The sequence below is a fragment of the Electrophorus electricus genome, chromosome 5 (genome assembly GCF_041902795.1).
Source record: "Electrophorus electricus isolate QZ-2024a chromosome 5, ASM4190279v1, whole genome shotgun sequence".
NCBI lineage: Eukaryota > Metazoa > Chordata > Actinopteri > Gymnotiformes > Gymnotidae > Electrophorus > Electrophorus electricus.
In genome coordinates, this window is record NC_137501.1 from 25,589,666 (window position 1) to 25,608,000 (window position 18,335).

Below are 18,335 nucleotides of genomic sequence, written 5' to 3' on the forward strand. Positions count from 1 at the left end.
AGGTTTATTACATTGTTCTCGCCCCAGGGGCTCTCTTCAAGACCAGCACTTATCTTCTGTCCAGATCTGAGAGGGAAAAAAAAGAGAATCATTAATAACCAATACTATTAAAAAGTAACAAAAATAATAATAACAGTAATACACATAAGACATAAGCGTGTTCTGCTGGTTGCAACACCCTCTTCCATCTCTTAAACGCTTCTCTCACAAATCTGCACTGGCTCCTAGTCAAGGCTTGTGTTGCACTGTAGCATGCTTATCCTCACCTTCAAGGTACTCCTTGGCCTAGCGTGATCTTACCCCCATCTACTCTACTTCTCTCCTTCCCACCTCCAAGGTGTCTCAAAGGCTTGGATCTTTATTAGCTGATTAGGCCTTCAACTGACAAGTATTAGCTAATTAGGCCTTCACTTGACAACTAAAAAAACAGACATGCTTGAGGTGGGTTTTTTTTGTTTTGTTTTGGTTTTTTTTTAGTAGCAGGAACTGTGCTGACAAGTATGCAATTCCGCCGTGAGCTTTGAGTCAATACCTGAGAAGTTCGTTGCAAATGTGTTCAAAAATTCAAGAGGTATCAAAATCGATAGGGTTATGTGGGAGGCTAGGGGGAAGAAAGAAAGGGTTGCATGGAGGAGAAAAATCAATATGCTGTCGTGTGCTTCTTTAAGGTCTGGTGGTTGTGGCTGGGAAACTCAACAAGCAGTGAAACAGGCAGGCTTCTGTTGGATGATAGTGGGGGATGGGACCGCTTGTCCTCCAGTTTGGTGTGTGTTGCTAATGAGGCCCACTACTGTTGTGTCATCGCCGACCTGGATGATGAAACTGGACCCGTGTTTGCAACTGATGTGAGGTCTCCAAGGCAATAGTCATTAAGGCAGGACACGGTGGGCTTCTTTGACACTGATATAACGGTGCTGGGTCTGGGGGCTTATTGGCGCTAGCTGGTATGCACATGACAGGGATTGCAGTCGGATCCAGCTGCCTTGCGTGGTTTGACTCCACAGAGTCTCCCTCAAATAAGCCGTGCGTCTGGTCGTTGTGTCCTCCCTACGGGTTCCCTACAGGTGGACTGATGTTCACAGCTACAAAGGGAGAAAAAAAAAAACCTTGGGCTGTACAGTTTGCCGAAGACCTCATAGAGGTCTCCTGTTTATGGCTCATTCTTTAAGAAACACACAGAGCACCTTTGCAAATCCAATTCAGTGATGAGACTTCCCAGGTTTCCTAGTCTTCTTAGCACGAGAGGAGCTGAGCCACCAAACCTGCCGATGTCGTCAACAAGCTGCATGGTTTTTTTCGCAAAATAGAAATGCAGCATAGTCAGTCATCGATAGTAATCAATTATCAGCGGTGGCCTGCGGTATTCCCATTTGGTCGGCCAGGGATCAGAGGTCAGTGAGTAGGATAGATGAGCGAGCAGACCTGCTGCAGTTAGCCTTGGGTCTATCGATGATTCCAGTGCACCTTCCGTGTTCTTCTGCATGCAAGCTTCTTACCTCAAACAGCCGCAACAGGTGGCCACAGGTCTCATGGTCTGGTCCTCGCTTCAAGCCAGTTTCTCCAAACCACAGACCATGTCATAATTCTGGAGGCCTGCTCGAAGTCAAATGATCAGTAGTGATTAGATCCATTTAATTGTACAGTTTAAGAGAATCAAATCAGTAAAGTGGCTGGAATGCCTGTAACTCAATCAAACTAAATAATAAATACTGCTCAGTCAACATGGCCATTGAGGACATAATTCCAAAAAATCAAAGGCCCATATAGCAGAAAGTAACATTATTGCTGTTTTTAATTTAATCCTAACTGAATACAACAAAAACATAATGTCCAAATACCTACTACTGTATACTGCATATTTCAGAGTACATTTTACTCTTTTTAACTGAATACTTTTGTGCACTTTCATTTTGGAAGACGATCCATTGATCAATTTAATTGCATTAAAGCATATTTCTTGTAGTTCTATTTCCTTTTTATTCTCATCTGGTTTTCCTCTCGTCCGTTGTACAAATATGCATGTATGTAGGTGATATACTCTCTCAACACTAAGAATGAGGAACAAGAAGCGACCTTGCACATACTACGGCGTGCTACCATGGAGACCCAGGGTACCCTCCAGTCAACCACTAGTCAGGATGAGGAGGAGTCTGCATCAGCCCTCAGAACCCGCCTCTTAGAGCTCCAGGCCACAGTGGAAGAGGTCGAACATATGTACACGCACTTCCAAACGCATGTTGTACGCCACACGGTTTTGGTCTGTTTTCATAAGGCCATGTACGTTTCTCAGGTGGAGGAGCGTGGGCAGAGGGCTGAGGTGGAGTACGTGGAGCATGTAGCCATGCTGACCCAGGAGGCGGTGGACCTGCGGCGGGACTGCCAAAGCCTGAAGGTAGAGAGGGACAGCCAGCGCCGACTGCTTCAGCAGGTCCAGGAGGACAACATCCGCCTGGAGGAGCAGTGCCAGCAGCTGAGTCAGGAGAGGGATAAGGACCAGAAAAGAGAGGAAGACGAGAGGAAGAGGAGGGAGGAGGAGGAGGAGAAGAGGGAGAGAGAGGGTGAGGAGCTTAGGAGGGAGGTCGAGGAGAGGAAGCGGCTGGAGGAGGAGTGCGAGAAGCGGCTGCGCGCGCTGAGGGCAGAGCTCAAGACCCTGCAGGAGGACAGAGAAAGGGCAGAGGAGGAGTGGAGGAGCGAGAAGGAGGAGTGGAGGAGCAGGATGCAGGTCTTGGAAGAGGAGAGACGAGAGGAGCAGGAAGCAGCGAGGAAAACGCTGCAGCAAATTCTGAATGAGCACATGAGCCAGTGGCAGCAGAAAGAGGAGGAGAACCGCAAATCCCACAATGCAATGCTGCAGCAGAGGCTGAAGAAGGTGGAGGCGGAGCTGGAAACACGAGAACAGGGGCTGAATGACTGCACCAGACACATCAGCAAATTGCAAGAGAGAATAGAGGTATACACACCCGCACACTACTCCCAGTGTGTCTGGGAAAGTTGTAATTAGGCTACTAGTGTGAGTGATGCTTCCATTTCCAGCTGATTAGAAGGGTCAGACATAAATTCCCTTAATTAGTATCACTCACCCACTCTTTCTCTCTCTCACAGCTGTGCAGAAAGAGATGGCACATAGTGCCCTTTATTTAGTACAAGTAGTCTATGAAATGTTTTATACAGTACAGAAAGACTGTCTGCAATAATCTGGCTATTAAATGTAATTATCTGTAATAATTACATTAGATTATCTACTATATAGTGCATACTGGATTTTGATTATTGGATTTTAATTATATCTACAAAGCAGAAGTGTATATACATTGTCTCATACATTAATCAGAAAACATTATAACCACTTAGAGATGAAGTAAATAACATTGATTATCTCATTACAGTGGCACCTGTCAAGGGGTGGGATATATAAGGCAGCAAGCGAACAGTCAGTTCTTGGCCTCTAAATTCCCTACATCTCTATTCGATCGAGCATCTGTGGGATATGCTAGAAAAACAAGTCTAATCCATGGAAGCTCCACCTCACATCTTGGAGGACTTAAAGGATTTTAAGTAGCTTATAACATCTTGCTGCCAAGATACCACAGGACAACTTCAGAGCTCTTGTGGAGCCAATGTTCCAACAGGTCCGAGCAGCACAGGGGCACTATGCAATATCAGGCAGATGGTTTTAATGCTATGGCTGACTGGTATATATTCAGTTAATCAAAGAAAAAAAAAAAGGTTGTTATACCTTTATAAAAATGGTCTTTAAAAAAAATCAGAACATGAAAGTGTCTAAACAATAAAGAGTAACAGCTGAGGACCAACCAATGTTGAAAAGGTCATTGCCGACCTCAGAATCAGAGTATTTCACTTCATTTACATTGTGTCAGATTGGTTTACCTGGAGGAATCGCTAAAAGAAAAATATTTCCCTGGCCAACCATGGAGGAGAAAACAGTCACTAATCACCAGATCTTCCGAATTAAGATCTGCAAACTGACAGGATTTGTATGATACCAACTGGACAGAATAACGAAAGCAAAACAACCCACAAATAACCCAACTCAGAAGGCAGAGTGACTGTTTTGAGAAAATAAAGTTTAAAAAAAACAAAACAATAAAAATGCTCTCAATTTGTTTTTAATTGTCCTTATGTTTTGTACATTGTAAGGAGGACTCAGGTTTGGGTATTTACAGAATCTTATGCAATATAGCATAAGAAGCATAAAAAAAAGATTCCTAGTTGGTTTCTTTTGGCAAACAATACTAGGGATGTGATAACATTCTGGAAGAAAAATCTAAATTAAATTTATGGATTCTAAACAAAATATTTAAGAATAAATATACCAACATGATGTGAAATGAAGTGTCAGAAGATTTTAAATGGAATTTACAGGACCAGTCACTGATTGCAGGAGTGAAGCCAATGTAAAAAAACACCCCGGTTTGGTATCTTCTAAGATGCGGATAAAACTGAATTTTAGAAAGTCATTTACAAGACAGACTAACATTAAGGTCCTTCAAATAACGATGAGCCAGCTGAAATACAGAAGCACACATGGGTAGGCTCTCCTCCAAAACATCAATGGGAAAGATTTCACTTATAAATACATTCAGTTTATAGCCAAAAAAGGCACTAAATGGAAAAAAAACCCAAAAACTGTACGTATAATTCAACGTAGTGAAATAGCAGGGTTAGAGATGAACAGCACATTCAGTATGCAGTGAAATTGTATTCCCTAGACCAGCTCTGTCCGGTCCACGAATCTGTGTTACTTTGTGAATGGAAATAGCCTAAGGATCCAGCACTATTCAAAGAGTTTGGGAAAGAATGGACAGCCTATCTAGTGCCTCTTCCCAAGAGGGACTGTGTAGACTATAACTCATTAGTGCACACCGGTGTTTGAGGAGATGTGGCGAAGAATTTAAACTCCGCCCCCCCCGCCCCCTTTAGGACCTGGAGGAACAACTAGAAAACGGCCGCTACCGAGTTGCAGAGGCGGAACGGACAGCGAAGAAAGCAGAGGAGGAGCTGACCGTGGCGAAGGAGCGCTTGCTGCTGCAAGAGAACGAACTGCAAAGCAAGTCGGGTAAAATCGCTCTGCAAGCCACACGCCGACGGGTTCCTGGCACGCTTTGGACACCCGTCTGTAGTGTAAAGTGTAAAGGAGAGTGGCACACTCACCATTTAACCCCTGCCCTTTGAGAATGGAATCAGATGCCATCGCCGTGGACGTCTTGGCTATGGGCGGCGAAATTTCACTGCTTTGATCTGGTCTAAGCACCTGTTCATTAGCCGGTTTTCACCAGGGTGCCATTTGAAAAGCCGCTTAGTGACAGATCCCTCTCTCTCCCTTTAATCATCTCTCACCTCTTCTACTTCCTTCCTTCCTTCCTTAGCCATCTCTGTTTCTCTCTAACCCTCCTTATGTTCTCACTCTCTCTTTCTCTTAACTCCTCTCTCTGTAGAGGAGCTGCTAAGCCAGAGCTCCTCTCAGGTGAAGGTCTCAGCTGAGGTGGAGGAGCTGAGGTCACAGCTGAGCCGCCTCAACATCCGCAACAAGGAGCTGGAACTCCAGAACAGTGGCCGTTCAAATGACCATGCACGCATGCTCAAACAGGTATGCGCTCAAATGTGCTTAAACAGGTGTGTCAACGTCTAATTGGGTAAATCACGCCCCCAGATACTTCCCAGGGTTACACATGATCAACACACTAAATATATACCAGGTCATATAAGTTAAACAAGATGTACATTACAAAATCAAAGTCCTGATGTATTATTTTTATTTGTATGTTCTCCATCAAATAGTGGAACTAAAAAGTTAAGAGACATAGTAAACCAAGGTGAATTTTTTTGCCAGTTCATGTTTACAAGACTTGTCTCAGCCAGACACTGAAATTTCACTTTTAATGGAGAATATTTTACAAGCTATTTGATCATTCTGCTCAGTGTGTTGTTCTAGCAAGCAGATGTTCCCTTAGAATGCTTCTCTGCAGTCATCATTTCCATTTACTTGCATGGCTTTCTATCACTGCACAGTGCCTCTCATTGACACAATGAGAACAGGCGCCACTGCATTCAAAATCAATGCGCAGAGAATGACCTTTTCTTCACAGAGGAGAAAATAACAAGGATGAAGAACTAAAAAGGCCAAATTGGGCTATTTTTATAATACTAATCACAGATGTTGTCAAAGAGCAGTTATATTTTAAGCATGAGTAAAGTGTGTCCTTTAAGTATATATCTGTCATGTGTACACCGTGTGTGTGTGTGTGTGTGTTCCAGCACGCAGACACCCTGTCCTCCATGCGTTTAGAGCTGCAGCGTGCTCATACAGAGGAGATCCGGCGCCTCCATCAGGAGGTGGAGAAGGAGCGGGGGTTGGACAGGCAGGAGCTGGAGGAGGAGAAGGGACGTCTGAAGGAACAACTGCGGAAGGCCCTGGAGGAGGTGATCCGCAAGCATGCCAGCGAGCTGCGGCAGGTGCACACTGCGCTGGACTCCGAAAGGAGGACGAAGGAACAGGTACGTGTGAGGGCCAAGCCCTGCAGTGGGGGGGGGGGGGGGGGGATCAGTGTGGCGGTAATGGGGGTGACGCCCTTTCTGAGTTCATGACCTGTGACCCCCCCCTTGACAGGCTGAGGAACAGAGGAGGGCTGCTGAAGAGGACAGGCAGCACCTGGTGACAGAGGGGGAGGAGCTCCGCATGCAAATGCAGCTGTCCATCACAGAGGTTAGAAGAAAAAAACAAAAAACAAAAAAAAACAGCGAACGATACAGAAAAATGACCAGTGGAATTCCCATCTTGCTGAGAAAATCATTTGAAGGTGTATATACAGTATTAAGCCATTCGAGATATATGCAAAAGAGGTCATGGAAAGGAATTTTATAACTCGACTATTCTAAGTAATTGCAGGGCAGCCTGAGAATCTCTGAGCCTAATACATAATCATGAGACATAATAATTCTTATAGCACCACCTCCAAAATATACTTGTGCATAACTCTTCCAACTATGCTGGTTCAAGACACTACGGAATGAAATATATTATACATTTAATTTTACTGTCCTGCTTTCAGAGAGTGACTATCTGACATTCCTATCATTTAATAGATGTAATATGGTAAAATGTGTATTAAAGCTCCGAGCTCCGAGAACGTTTTTTGGAGCTCCATTAAAGTTATGGTATTCCATCTAAAGAAATAAACCATGTCAAATATGAAAAAGAAATAGAATCTGTTCGGAAGAAAAAAGTTCAAAGCCGTTTTGCATTTACACTTACATTTTTTTGCAAAAACTGGTATCTTGGCAAGTGAAAACATCTTCAATCTAGTGTATATATCAAACTTTTAAACTGTTAAAAAAATGAAAAAAGGTTTAGCACTAAGAGTAGCATTAAATATGTCATTCCTAGAGTTTCACACAAAAAGAACTGCTGCTCAGATCACCCTGGATCAATATGCGGTGCCTAGGGCACTACGCGTATCTGGTGTCAACGCTTTCAATAGGCATACCTCTAAATGCTTCTCACACAGATAAGCAAACTGCAGGAAGTGATCCAGTCACTGGAGAAGGAGAAGGAGGAAGCACAGAGGAGAGAGGAACAGAGAGAGCGTGAGCGGGAAAGGGAGCAGGAACAGGAGAAGGAAAAGGCTGGGCCTGTGTGTGGGCCTGAATGCGAGAGACTTAGGGGAGAGCTGGAACACACACACCATAGCCTAGAGCAAATACAGGTATGTGCGCATGTGTACATGCAGGCCAGCCCCCCCCCCCCCCACACACACAGTGTGCTTTTGGCCAGTATAGGTCTTGCTGACTCCAGCGAGAGAGAGGTTGGCATACACCCACCATAGCCCTCATTTGCCCCATTAACTTACCTATGCCTGCATTCTCTAGAGGGACTTTGCTCTGCAGAAGGAAAGCCTGCAAGCAGAGATCTCCAGTCTGAAGAAAGAGAGAGAGATACTACAGCAGGCCAACCACAGCATGGAGGAGAGGATCAGGTGTGTATTGAGACTGAGATGCAGCTGTAGACTGGGCCATATGTGTAGCCTTGCCAATTAAGAAAGCATACTTAATTCAATTATACATTTCTGAATAGTCTAAAAAAAAGATCTTTTATATGTATGTGTATGTATGTGTGAAGGTTGCAGTTTGAGAAGAATTTCTCTGATCATGTGGCGGATGTACAGAAAGAAAGAGAAAAGGAGATCAAAGACCTTAATCATCACTGGCAGCACAGGCTGGAAGAGCTACAGACACAGGTAACACACACACACACACACACACGCACACACACACACACACACACACACACACACACACACACGCACAAACACTCACTTATTCTCTGCGAACCTCCACCTTGCTGTATCTCCAGCTGGAGGAGAACAGAACTCTCTCCGAGAGGGGGACCGGAGAAAGAGGGAGGGACAGCAGCCCCGGGAACGGAGAGATGGAACGAATGAAGCTTGAGATCCAGAAAACAAGAGACATGAACAGATCACTCCGAGTACAGCTCCACTGTACCGTCCAAGAGAAGGAGCGGTTGATGAAGAAACAGCAGTTACAGGTCAACGGCACATGCACGCCAAGATACACCTGCTGTTTCACTTATACTGAGTGTGCTTTTGGAACGCTGAGTGTACACGTGTGTGTGCGCGCGTTTTAGGTCGTACAGGAGGAGGACGAGGACGAAGAGACGGTGAGGGCAGACACAGGGAGGGAGGGGTGCGACTGGCCACAGCGAGAGGAGGAACTATTACGGGCAGAGAACCTGAACCACCAGCGTGTCCTGCAGGCCCTGGAGACACGCGCAAGCGAGGAGCTGCAGGTGGAGAGACAGCGCCTCCACACGCAGCATAAACTACAGCTCGGTAACGGAAAGAGTACACAGACACAACACCCACCGAGAAGCCATGGCTAGCCTCAGTGTTCATTAAAAATAGACATAGAGTGAAATGGTGCATACACAAACGGGCCCTACAGCTATAAATGACCCGTTACATGATATGCACCGTTTCATTTTTAAAGCGTCTGGTGTGTCTTCTCTGCATGTGCCTGTATATATGTGTGTAGAGAAGCAAAAAGCAGAGCTCACCCAGCAGCACACAGAGTGGGTAAAGCAGGTCACACAGAGGCACATGCAGCAGATCGAAGACCTGCAGAACGAACTGCGAACCCACACACAAATGGTGGCCCTGCAACAGGTAAAGCTTTCATCTGCTAGCCCACACACCATGATAATGATCCTGTGGCACCACTATTGTACTCTGTGATCCTGTGATTCACACACATTCATCATACGAGATGACAGTTTCTTAGTTACTCGGTTGTACTTATGGACTAGCAGTCATATTTCAATCAGTTTCAGTGCTTCGAGGTTAACTGACTCATGGTAATTTGTCTCATTTTCTGCAAATATTTCTGAAGTGTTTTTTAAAAAGGGGCATTTGATGTAAAGATATTTTGCATATGTAAATGCTGTATTCATACATGTTTGCATAGACTATTTCACAGCACTCAAAGGTGCATTTACAGCATAGATGTATATTAAAAACATTCAGCTAACACGTGAGCGTTAGTCAAAAACAGGTCACTAATAAAGTGGCCTGTGAGGGTTGACAACACACACAGGGGTCAGAACATCTGTACAGTCAGTCATCTGACTTCAGAGTACAAATAGTGGTGCCAAGAGACATAGAATACAGCATACACTTGACTATAAAACGTATGACAGCCTGTTAGGTACGACTCTAGAGTGTGTCTTCCTAACAAAGTGGTCCCTGGGCGAATAATCGACCCGCACACTAATGGTGAAGCTCAGCACAAGGGATAACACTCCCCTTCCGCCTTCCACTCCACCAGGATCTGAAGCAGCAGAACCGGCTGCAATCACTGGAGAGACAGCTGGATGAGAGGAGCAGCGAAGTGCAGGAGCTGAAGAGAGCGAACGAGGAGCTGAAAGAACAAGTGAACGCGCTCAGAGCCGAGAGACTGGCCAGCACTGACAACAAACACCCAGGCAGAAGGTCAGATTTTCATTTTCAAAATGGTGTTACTTACAATAAGGGTAACACCATATGACATTAGTTAATGGAGTAGATAACAGGAATTAAAGCTGCTATAGATTAATTTTGCAGTTCTTTCTAACGTCTGACAGACATAGCTGCTGGGGGAGTCCAACCCATTCCTTCAATTCCTTGACCTTCCTCCAAAAACATGCACACTTAGCCTAGGATTCATATTAGCTAGCACATAATCAGATACACTCTATGGCCAAAAGTATGCAGACACCTGACCATCACTCCTATGGGTTTGTTGAACATCTTAGTCCAAAACCATGGGCATTAAAATGGAGTTATCCCCCTTGCAACCCTTAACAGCCCCTACTCTTTTAGGAAGGCTTCCCACAAGTTTTGGAGAGCTACTGAGAATTTGCATCCATTCAGGCAAAGGCCTGAATGGATGTTGAGTTTAAGGTGTTGAGTTTTCAGAGCTCTAAGGGCCATCCCAAAACTGCTGCCCCAACATTAGAAGCATATAGTTGTCTAAATATTTTTGTCTTCTGTAGCATTAACATTAACCAAACCCTGAAAAACAGCCCCAGACCATTAGCCCTCCTCTACCAATCTTCACTGTTGGCACTTAGCATTCTGGAAGTCAAAGACCTCCTTGCATCCGCCAAACCCCAAGTCGTCCATCAACCAGCAATATAGCACAGCGATAGTCAACAATCCAAAGAATGTGTTTCCACTGCTCCAGAATCCATGGACAGCGGTGTTGGGAAGTTTGGAATTGTAGTGAGGGACGCAACAGAGAACAGACAGTTATGACATGCTACGTGCTTCAGCATTCGCCGGCTTCACTCTGCGAGTTTGTATGGTCTACCACTTAATGGTAAAGTCTAGGCCTACTGCTATTGCTCTTAAACAGCATCGACTCTGTGCCCAGTCTTGATAAATGAGACGAATGACCTGATTTTATAGGAGAGTCTTGCTTGCCAAGAAGTCAACTGCTAGCATTTATAAGTTGCAATATGCTTATGATTGAAATGGATTTGTGTCGCATTAGTGTTTGAAAATTTCAATATTATTCGTCAAAAGTAGGTTAGTCAGTATGTAGCATAATCCACACCAGAGGTCGTCGGCTCTGGACATTGAATTTAGTTTGTGGTCCGGAATTTTGTAATCTTTGGTAGATGAATAACCATACCAGAGTCCTAGGTAATGTAGGGATGGAAAATCTGTAGTACCTAGACCTTTAGAGCTGTAACTTGGTTATGTACATTATATGACAAATTAACTACCAGTGATTTCAAAATCCAGGACCAGATTTTAGATTTGAGGTGTGGAGATGAATATCACTGTTCTTTACCACTGTTCTTCAGTTATCTACCAATATATCATTTCCCACATTTTATCATGAATTCACTTAGTTCAGTTAATCACCTCCATTTTGCGGGAAGTGCTTAAAGTGAACCACTATGGCAGCAAATATCAGGTCAGAGAATTTCTGATGACAAAGTCATAGAGAAATAGAAATTACAAGCTCCTGCAGCTTGCCTGGTAGAGCGGGTAGGGCGAGGTGCTTCCAGCATCTTGTTTATTATGCATGTCATGGATTAGATTCTCAAGGAGGCACATGTGCTGTCAAACTTATCCAGACTAATTTAGCAGTATCTGTACATGAGCATCTGCCAACCAATATTATAATTTTTTAAAATCATTTTATTACATGCTACTTTAAAGGTTATGCTGGTAGTTTTCCAGCTTTATATAAATGTTAGGAAGGTTATACATCTTTGGGAAGCTTTGGATTTTTCATTTTCATTTGATGACTATCTAAAGCTAATCGCTTAACCTTGTTTTGAAAACAACTACATGGTTCTGCCTGGTTATGAGTTACACACAGCTGCAGCTAGCTGATGGCTGCAGAGACATCCTCAGCTTGTCCCTGGCCCAATCTCCTGTAGTTCAGCATGAATACAACTGAGCAGATTCTCATCATGTGTTTGAATGACTGCCCCGTTGCACCCAGGCTCGTAATAATGAAGTGCTTTGAAAGGTGAAATGTCCCACATTAAAGCCAGCATTCAAGATACCACCCATCTGCTTCCTGGATAAACTGCCCCACTGAAGATGCCATCACTACAGCAACCAACATTACACTAACGCACCTTGACAACTGGACACGTACGCGAGGATGTTCATTACCTTCAGCTCAGTATTTCACATGTCATCCTCATGAATCTGGCTAACAAATGTCACACGTCTGTACTATGATTCCACACCTAACACAATCCTGGACTTGCTCAATGGTCTGGCCACATTGCTGCAGTCCCTGTAAAGCCACGACCACCACCAGACATAACACCGTCGTCAAATGACACTACGACAGGACAGACTACAAGGAGAAGACGTTACCTCAAGAGGACTGGAGCGCGGAAAACAATCTGTGCCCGAGCAATGAGTCAGGAAGCAGAGTGGGAACCAGAAGCCCGTTTTCATCAGTGAAGCCAACTTTGAGAGGGCAACTGCTTCAAGATCCACAAGACCTCTCATCTCCACTCTAATCAAGAAGGCCCACTAGTGACAAACACTTCATTAAGAGGGTGAAGACATCCAGTCTGGATCGGGACCTCCTCGGTGGGGAAGATGTCAGCTCGCACGGCTCCGCAGTGGCTGGTCAGAAGCCTGCAGGGAACCAGAAGCGTGTTCTGCCATTTGTAAAGGACATTTATGGCAATAGACAGCTCTCTGCATTACCACAACCTACTGCGCCCAGATTCCCTTCTGTTTTGCTTCCCTACCATCTGGTTAGCTGTAATAGATTAGTCATGCACAGCCAGACTATGAGACAGGTTTTATACTAGAGCTGTCTGGCTGCTGATTCCCACCCACCTAATGTGCCACTCATTAAACTGTAGACTGTTGTAGTATTTTTCTTCATGGAAATTGGGATTGGAACCACAAAGTGCAATAACCAAGCCTTACTGTAACCATATTGCTTTGATGATTACCAGCATGACATTGACTTCATCATTTATATATTACCGTCTACTTTATACATAGCTTTGGTACACTACTCTTTACATAGTACAATAGTACTCCCATAGTCTGGTAGTGCTCTCTGCCTTTCAGGGCTCTGTCTTTTTGTATTTGTGCTGTGAGCATCATGCAGATTGCACCAGTGATACCAATAAATAAGCTCTTTGGTATGCTGTATTAAAAAGACAATAAATTTTAACTGGCATGACGATAAAGCTGAATTCTACCGAACAATGAGAAAGATAAAAAGGATCTTCTGTCCAACTACTTGGGTCAAACATTCCTCTGAAACAGTGTCCCTCGAAAGCCTTGTTTGTCCAAAAGAATTCTCACTACCAACTCAATGCACAGCCCATTTACAAATATTCCCTCTTAAAAAATGCATTTAACTGCACTGATTATTTTCTTAGGGCTACACTGATGATACATTCTAACTATCTTACTTTGACAAAAAAAAAGTAATATACAAACAGGAAATATTGATGTAAGCTGACATTCAAGCTTGCGTCCATGCTAGTTTTCTAACTAGTTTAATTATAAGAGCCAAGTTATACACAGTGATTCACAAAAACACCACCACCCACTTAGGTAAAAATGTCACCGAAAAGTTCTGAACTTAAGTGATAGTAAATATTTCTTGTTTACTAGACATATATAGTCAATAATTGTGACATTTTTGAATGTCCACATTGTTTAGTTCCTGGAAGGAGAGAGAGGATGAGGGCAAGACAGACACCACAACAAGAAACCACCAAACGGAGGTCCAGACCATAACGTCAGACTTTGCCTCTGCCGAGATACGACTTCAGGCCCGCATTGTCGCCTTGGAAACTGAGTACCTACAACACCCACATCATCAATAATGCACAACACACAAACACAACGCTCAAACCTGAGCATCACCAAACTAGATGGCCAAAACTACACACAAATTTGTGAGCTTCATTTGCTGCTGTTACATTTACCAATCATTTAATACACTTAAATAGCCTGCTGAGATGGCATTTCTAGGCAGTGTGGTCCTGTGGTTAAAAACCAGCTGCTAGAGCACGGCTTATGTAAATTGCACTTGAGCTATAAACGTACTGCACACCTGCAACGAGTGTGTAATTAAATGTAAATAAAGGCTAAGCACCAGCTAATATGAACGTGTCAATCACAGAAACATAGCGAAAGCTGAGTTTCTAACTTATTATTGATAGTTAGAAAACCCTTTTAATTTTTTTAAATTTTATTTTACAAACTTAATCAATACTGCTTGTTTAGCCCCACGCGCTGTCTTCGGAATCTGTCGTAAACGTCATACGTATGACGTAGATGGACAACAACTCAAGAAGCTGAACTGTAGCTAGATGATGCAAAATGACAAAAAGGCGTGTTGTCTTTGGCTGCAATAATTCAATGTACAGTGGGACACCCATGCACAAATAGCTAAAATTCCTAAAATATTTGTCAACTTTAAAAGGACACATTGGAAAGGACCATACGCCAACTCCATTACCAGTAGTGCTCGTTTCATGCCTGAAGATTACCACAACTATGGGATGTGGAAAGCCGGGCTCACACCACGACTTGATCTTAAGTGCTACATTTCTAACAAGATGGGCATGCAAAGAAACTAAAGAGAGGCAAACGGAGAAAGTGAAATTACTTCACCCATTTTAGTTGATGTCAGCTAGCCTTGCTAGCTACTAGGGTAGTAGCTAACCGGTTGACTTGCTGTTTGTTGCCTCAAGCCATACTAGGCCAAAACTCCACGCAGTTGCATTAGGTTACACAGATTTATGGACTTTCTTATATATGCGTGAATCGCTATTACAACAATATGCACATCAATCTTTAGCTAGAAAGCTTCTGTTATTAATAGCTCAGTGCGAAGCTTCTGTTTGTTGTTTAAGCTACGTTTCCCACAATGATCCAGCATCTTCCCAAACACGAGTGGTTAACATTTGGCAATTTATTTACGTGTCGTCGTCCCCCCACAGTTAGCACTAGAAATTCACTTAATTCAGCCACGCAGAAGAGGTGTTGATAGTGTATAGCTACAAGGCTAGACACATAACTTATACACATATGATTAACCTACCAAAAAAAGCTATATTAGACCACTAAAGCAAATGCATTAGCTATCTTAGCTAAGACATTGGTTATTAGCAAAAGGGAGCACTACTAACTAGTTGGCAAGCTAGATGACAAGCTATTAAAATGAGAAATATAACCAGTAGGTAGTTAATCATACGCCCCTGCTATAAAAAAGGTGTTAATAGACAAGACAAGATTACTTTCAGTAATACGTTTTACTTTTAGGATCAGTTTTCAGTATAATGGCCAACATAAAAGGGTTTTACCAGTCAGAATTCCCTATTCTGACTAGGCCCGGTTGTTCGTTGCTCTCTTGTGCAGCTGAATTTAACCGTTATGATATAGTCACCCGCACTGTCACTGCAGATTCAGAATCTAATCAATTTTTTTAAAAATGTATTCGGAAACCGAAGACCCAGCACTAGAAAATGCGTAGTCCAAATCAGTCGTAATGGTGTATAATCGCTGCGTTTTTCACTGTTGTCCACGAGTAACTTTCTGGAATTTCTGGAGGGACATCAGGTCCGTTAGGTGGGGCATAGCCTTCAAGTATCTGGTGAGCATAAAATTGCTAAATGTAATACAGCTGTCATGTGTTTGTGTATGCTGTTATGCATGTTTAATGCAATGTATGTGAAAGTAGGCTGAGAGAAAGAGAGGAGAAGGGGAGGAGGAGAGTAGAGGATCTCCACACCATTTCTAAACTGCAAGACAAGCTGACTGAGAGAGACCAGCACATCAAGAAACTAGTGGTTTGTACAAGACATCACACACCTCTACTCACTGGTTCACAGGGCTTAGGTTCATACACCAACTACATGGCTTAGGTTCATACACCAACTACATGCCTGTAGAAACCAGGTTCTTTCTGTGTTATTCTCGTGTCTTCCAGGAAGACCTCCATCAGCTATCCCAGCATCCTCCTCTCAGCAGAGATGGAACACTGAAGCCATATGACCCCAGAACACGACTAGGAAGCCTCACACCTACTCTTAAGGTTACTTTCACAAATCGGTTCATAACTTGAATGTCCCACACACCTAACTCCTATGTATCTATTCATAATGTCAGTTTCAAAAACAATATCATAGCTGTCCTGTAAATAGAACTGCTGCTTAAATTGATTCTAAATTTTAGCAAGTCAAACATGAAGAAACATGCAAAGAAGTTAGGTAGCTCTCCGAACACAATAGAGAGGCTGTTGAGACAGCTTTACAGAGGCAAAATATGAATATGAAACATCAGGTACTGTGTGTGGAAGACTTCAAACTCATTCAAGCAAAGCAAATCTACTTTGAGTTGTTTCTTTGAGCGCTGAGATTGGCAATTTAATTGCAAACGTTCTGTCTCCATTCAAGAAGACATCATCAGTGCAAACTGAACTGCATTGCTCGGTTCGAGTGCTCGCCTTCAAGTACTTTTTTTTGGGTGATGTAATACAGCGTTAGAGTTGTTATTCAAACTAGATCGCCCACGAAATATGAATAACAATGTTAATGCTGTATTACATCAAAAAAAAACAAAAAAAAAAAACCCTCTATTTAAAGGCAAGCACTCAAGCACCAACACAGTTCAATCCGCACCGATGCCGTCTTCTCAAACGGAGACGAAACGTTTGCAATTAAATTGCCAAGCTTGACGCTCAAACGAACAACTCAATTATCAACCCGGGCTACAAATATTTCCAACACATCTCCAAATCTACTTTCGTTGTGCATCCAGAAGCAGACAGTTGAAGACAGCCTGTCACATGTAAGCAGTGGGCTGAATCTCAATTCAATGGAGGTGGGGTCACCAAAGGTCACCAGATCCCCCCCTGTGGAGCTGCCAATGGGCTGTGGGTTCCCCGGCTTGGATCAGGGGAATCGGAGGATCCTGATGTCACGGACAAACACTCCAGTTTCCTCTCATCCAGAAGCCAGGAGTCCTGCCACTAGAAACGCCTCTCCACCTCGAGAACACCCACAGCAATTACACCACAACTACAATCAGTACATCAGGTCATTACACCCACAACACCAATGCAGATAAACTATCAGTATTAACATCGGAACCTAAGACAGCACAACAGGTAATCTCTTTTTACTACTTAATGTTGACATACTGTGTTTGTTGGTGATCTAGGATTCCGTCGGAACAGAGGGTGATTGAAACAGGACATGATGCCCAAGACCCCCAGAGACAGGAGTGGTTCACCAAATACTTCTCCTTTTGAGCACAGTCAAACACTTGTTCACCAGAACAAAAAAGACATGACAGTCAGCAAAAGCTAGTGAACACCCCACAAGGACTACACAATTTTTGTTCTGTCTAAACAGTTGTTGGCACAAAAATATCCACTCCTTCACTCTCTTATGCACTCCTAACTGTTTAGCACATTCAGTACTTTACTGTGAAAGAAAAAAGGACAGTAAAAGACTGAACCATTGTGTCTTATCCCACTCGTGATGATCTGAGCAGCTACATCAGACCTGCCGTGATGTGTTGCTGTGTTACCTTTCAGGGACATTTTCCAGATTAAGCTTGGTCCTAAATTACCTCTTTAAATCCATATAAAATTATTTTCTGTTCAGGAACAGCTTTTATCTGTCTGTAAAGCAGATATGCTCCAAAGGAACTAGCTTTTTAAGGATGGGAAAGTAGGTTAGAGTTCTCCAAATCTTGAAAATACTGCTCCGATTTCCTACTTTATGGTTCTTCAAAATTTTGGGTTGGCAACACAGTACAGTACTGATGCATACCGGAGTGCTACGACATGATGCAATCCTCGTTTTCCCACCTGTTTACACCAAACCTACCTCTGGTGTTTTTGGCTAAAATGCTATCACCATTGAACCTAGTTCTGATCAAAGTTCGAATGTTGTTTTTAGCCAATTTCAGGTGTTGTGGTTTGGTTTGTATAAGTAGAAGCTTCCCTACCGGCAACCTTTGCAATTAACTCCGTCATGAGTACAAACAACTGTAACATGTTCAGGCAGTTGTTCCTTAACTGAGAGTTCTCCTGTTTCAAGATCAGGCTAGTAGATCCTTTTCTTTTGTGGATCAACAAAATGTGCAATTAACTGGCACTGTACGTCACCATACTGTGATTAAAACAGAAATTCAAATTGTTATAGAGGGGCACTGATGTTATATGGAAGATTTGGAATGTTCAATGAGAACCTAAAGGAAGGCTCGTTACTGCTGCATTAAATTTCCATTACAATTTAATGG

The 18,335-nt window shown here is 43.2% G+C and overlaps 1 protein-coding gene across 6 annotated transcripts in view; it reads left to right on the forward strand.

Moving 5' to 3' along the window:
• fam184b (family with sequence similarity 184 member B) overlaps nt 1-18,332 on the forward strand; it is a 25,748-nt gene extending 7,416 nt beyond the window's left edge. For 3 of the 6 annotated variants that reach the window (XM_027016551.3, XM_081714559.1, XM_081714558.1), the window contains exons 2-19: nt 2,030-2,203; nt 2,291-2,950; nt 4,942-5,077; nt 5,457-5,608; nt 6,277-6,516; nt 6,629-6,724; nt 7,527-7,724; nt 7,888-7,994; nt 8,138-8,255; nt 8,372-8,563; nt 8,663-8,867; nt 9,070-9,200; nt 9,859-10,022; nt 13,738-13,875; nt 15,763-15,874; nt 16,015-16,119; nt 16,845-17,122; nt 17,247-18,332. In XM_027016551.3, coding sequence (XP_026872352.3) covers nt 2,030-2,203; nt 2,291-2,950; nt 4,942-5,077; nt 5,457-5,608; nt 6,277-6,516; nt 6,629-6,724; nt 7,527-7,724; nt 7,888-7,994; nt 8,138-8,255; nt 8,372-8,563; nt 8,663-8,867; nt 9,070-9,200; nt 9,859-10,022; nt 13,738-13,875; nt 15,763-15,874; nt 16,015-16,119; nt 16,845-17,122; nt 17,247-17,337 — 3,297 coding nt within the window. In that variant the 3' untranslated portion in view covers nt 17,338-18,332. Of the gene's footprint in view, nt 1-2,029; nt 2,204-2,290; nt 2,951-4,941; nt 5,078-5,456; nt 5,609-6,276; nt 6,517-6,628; nt 6,725-7,526; nt 7,725-7,887; nt 7,995-8,137; nt 8,256-8,371; nt 8,564-8,662; nt 8,868-9,069; nt 9,201-9,858; nt 10,023-13,737; nt 15,679-15,762; nt 15,875-16,014; nt 16,120-16,844; nt 17,123-17,246 lie in introns of those variants that run through there. The other 3 variants (XM_027016552.3, XM_081714557.1, XR_004776489.2) reach the window with 3 other exon arrangements.
• The last annotated feature ends 3 nt before the right edge of the window (nt 18,333-18,335 follow it).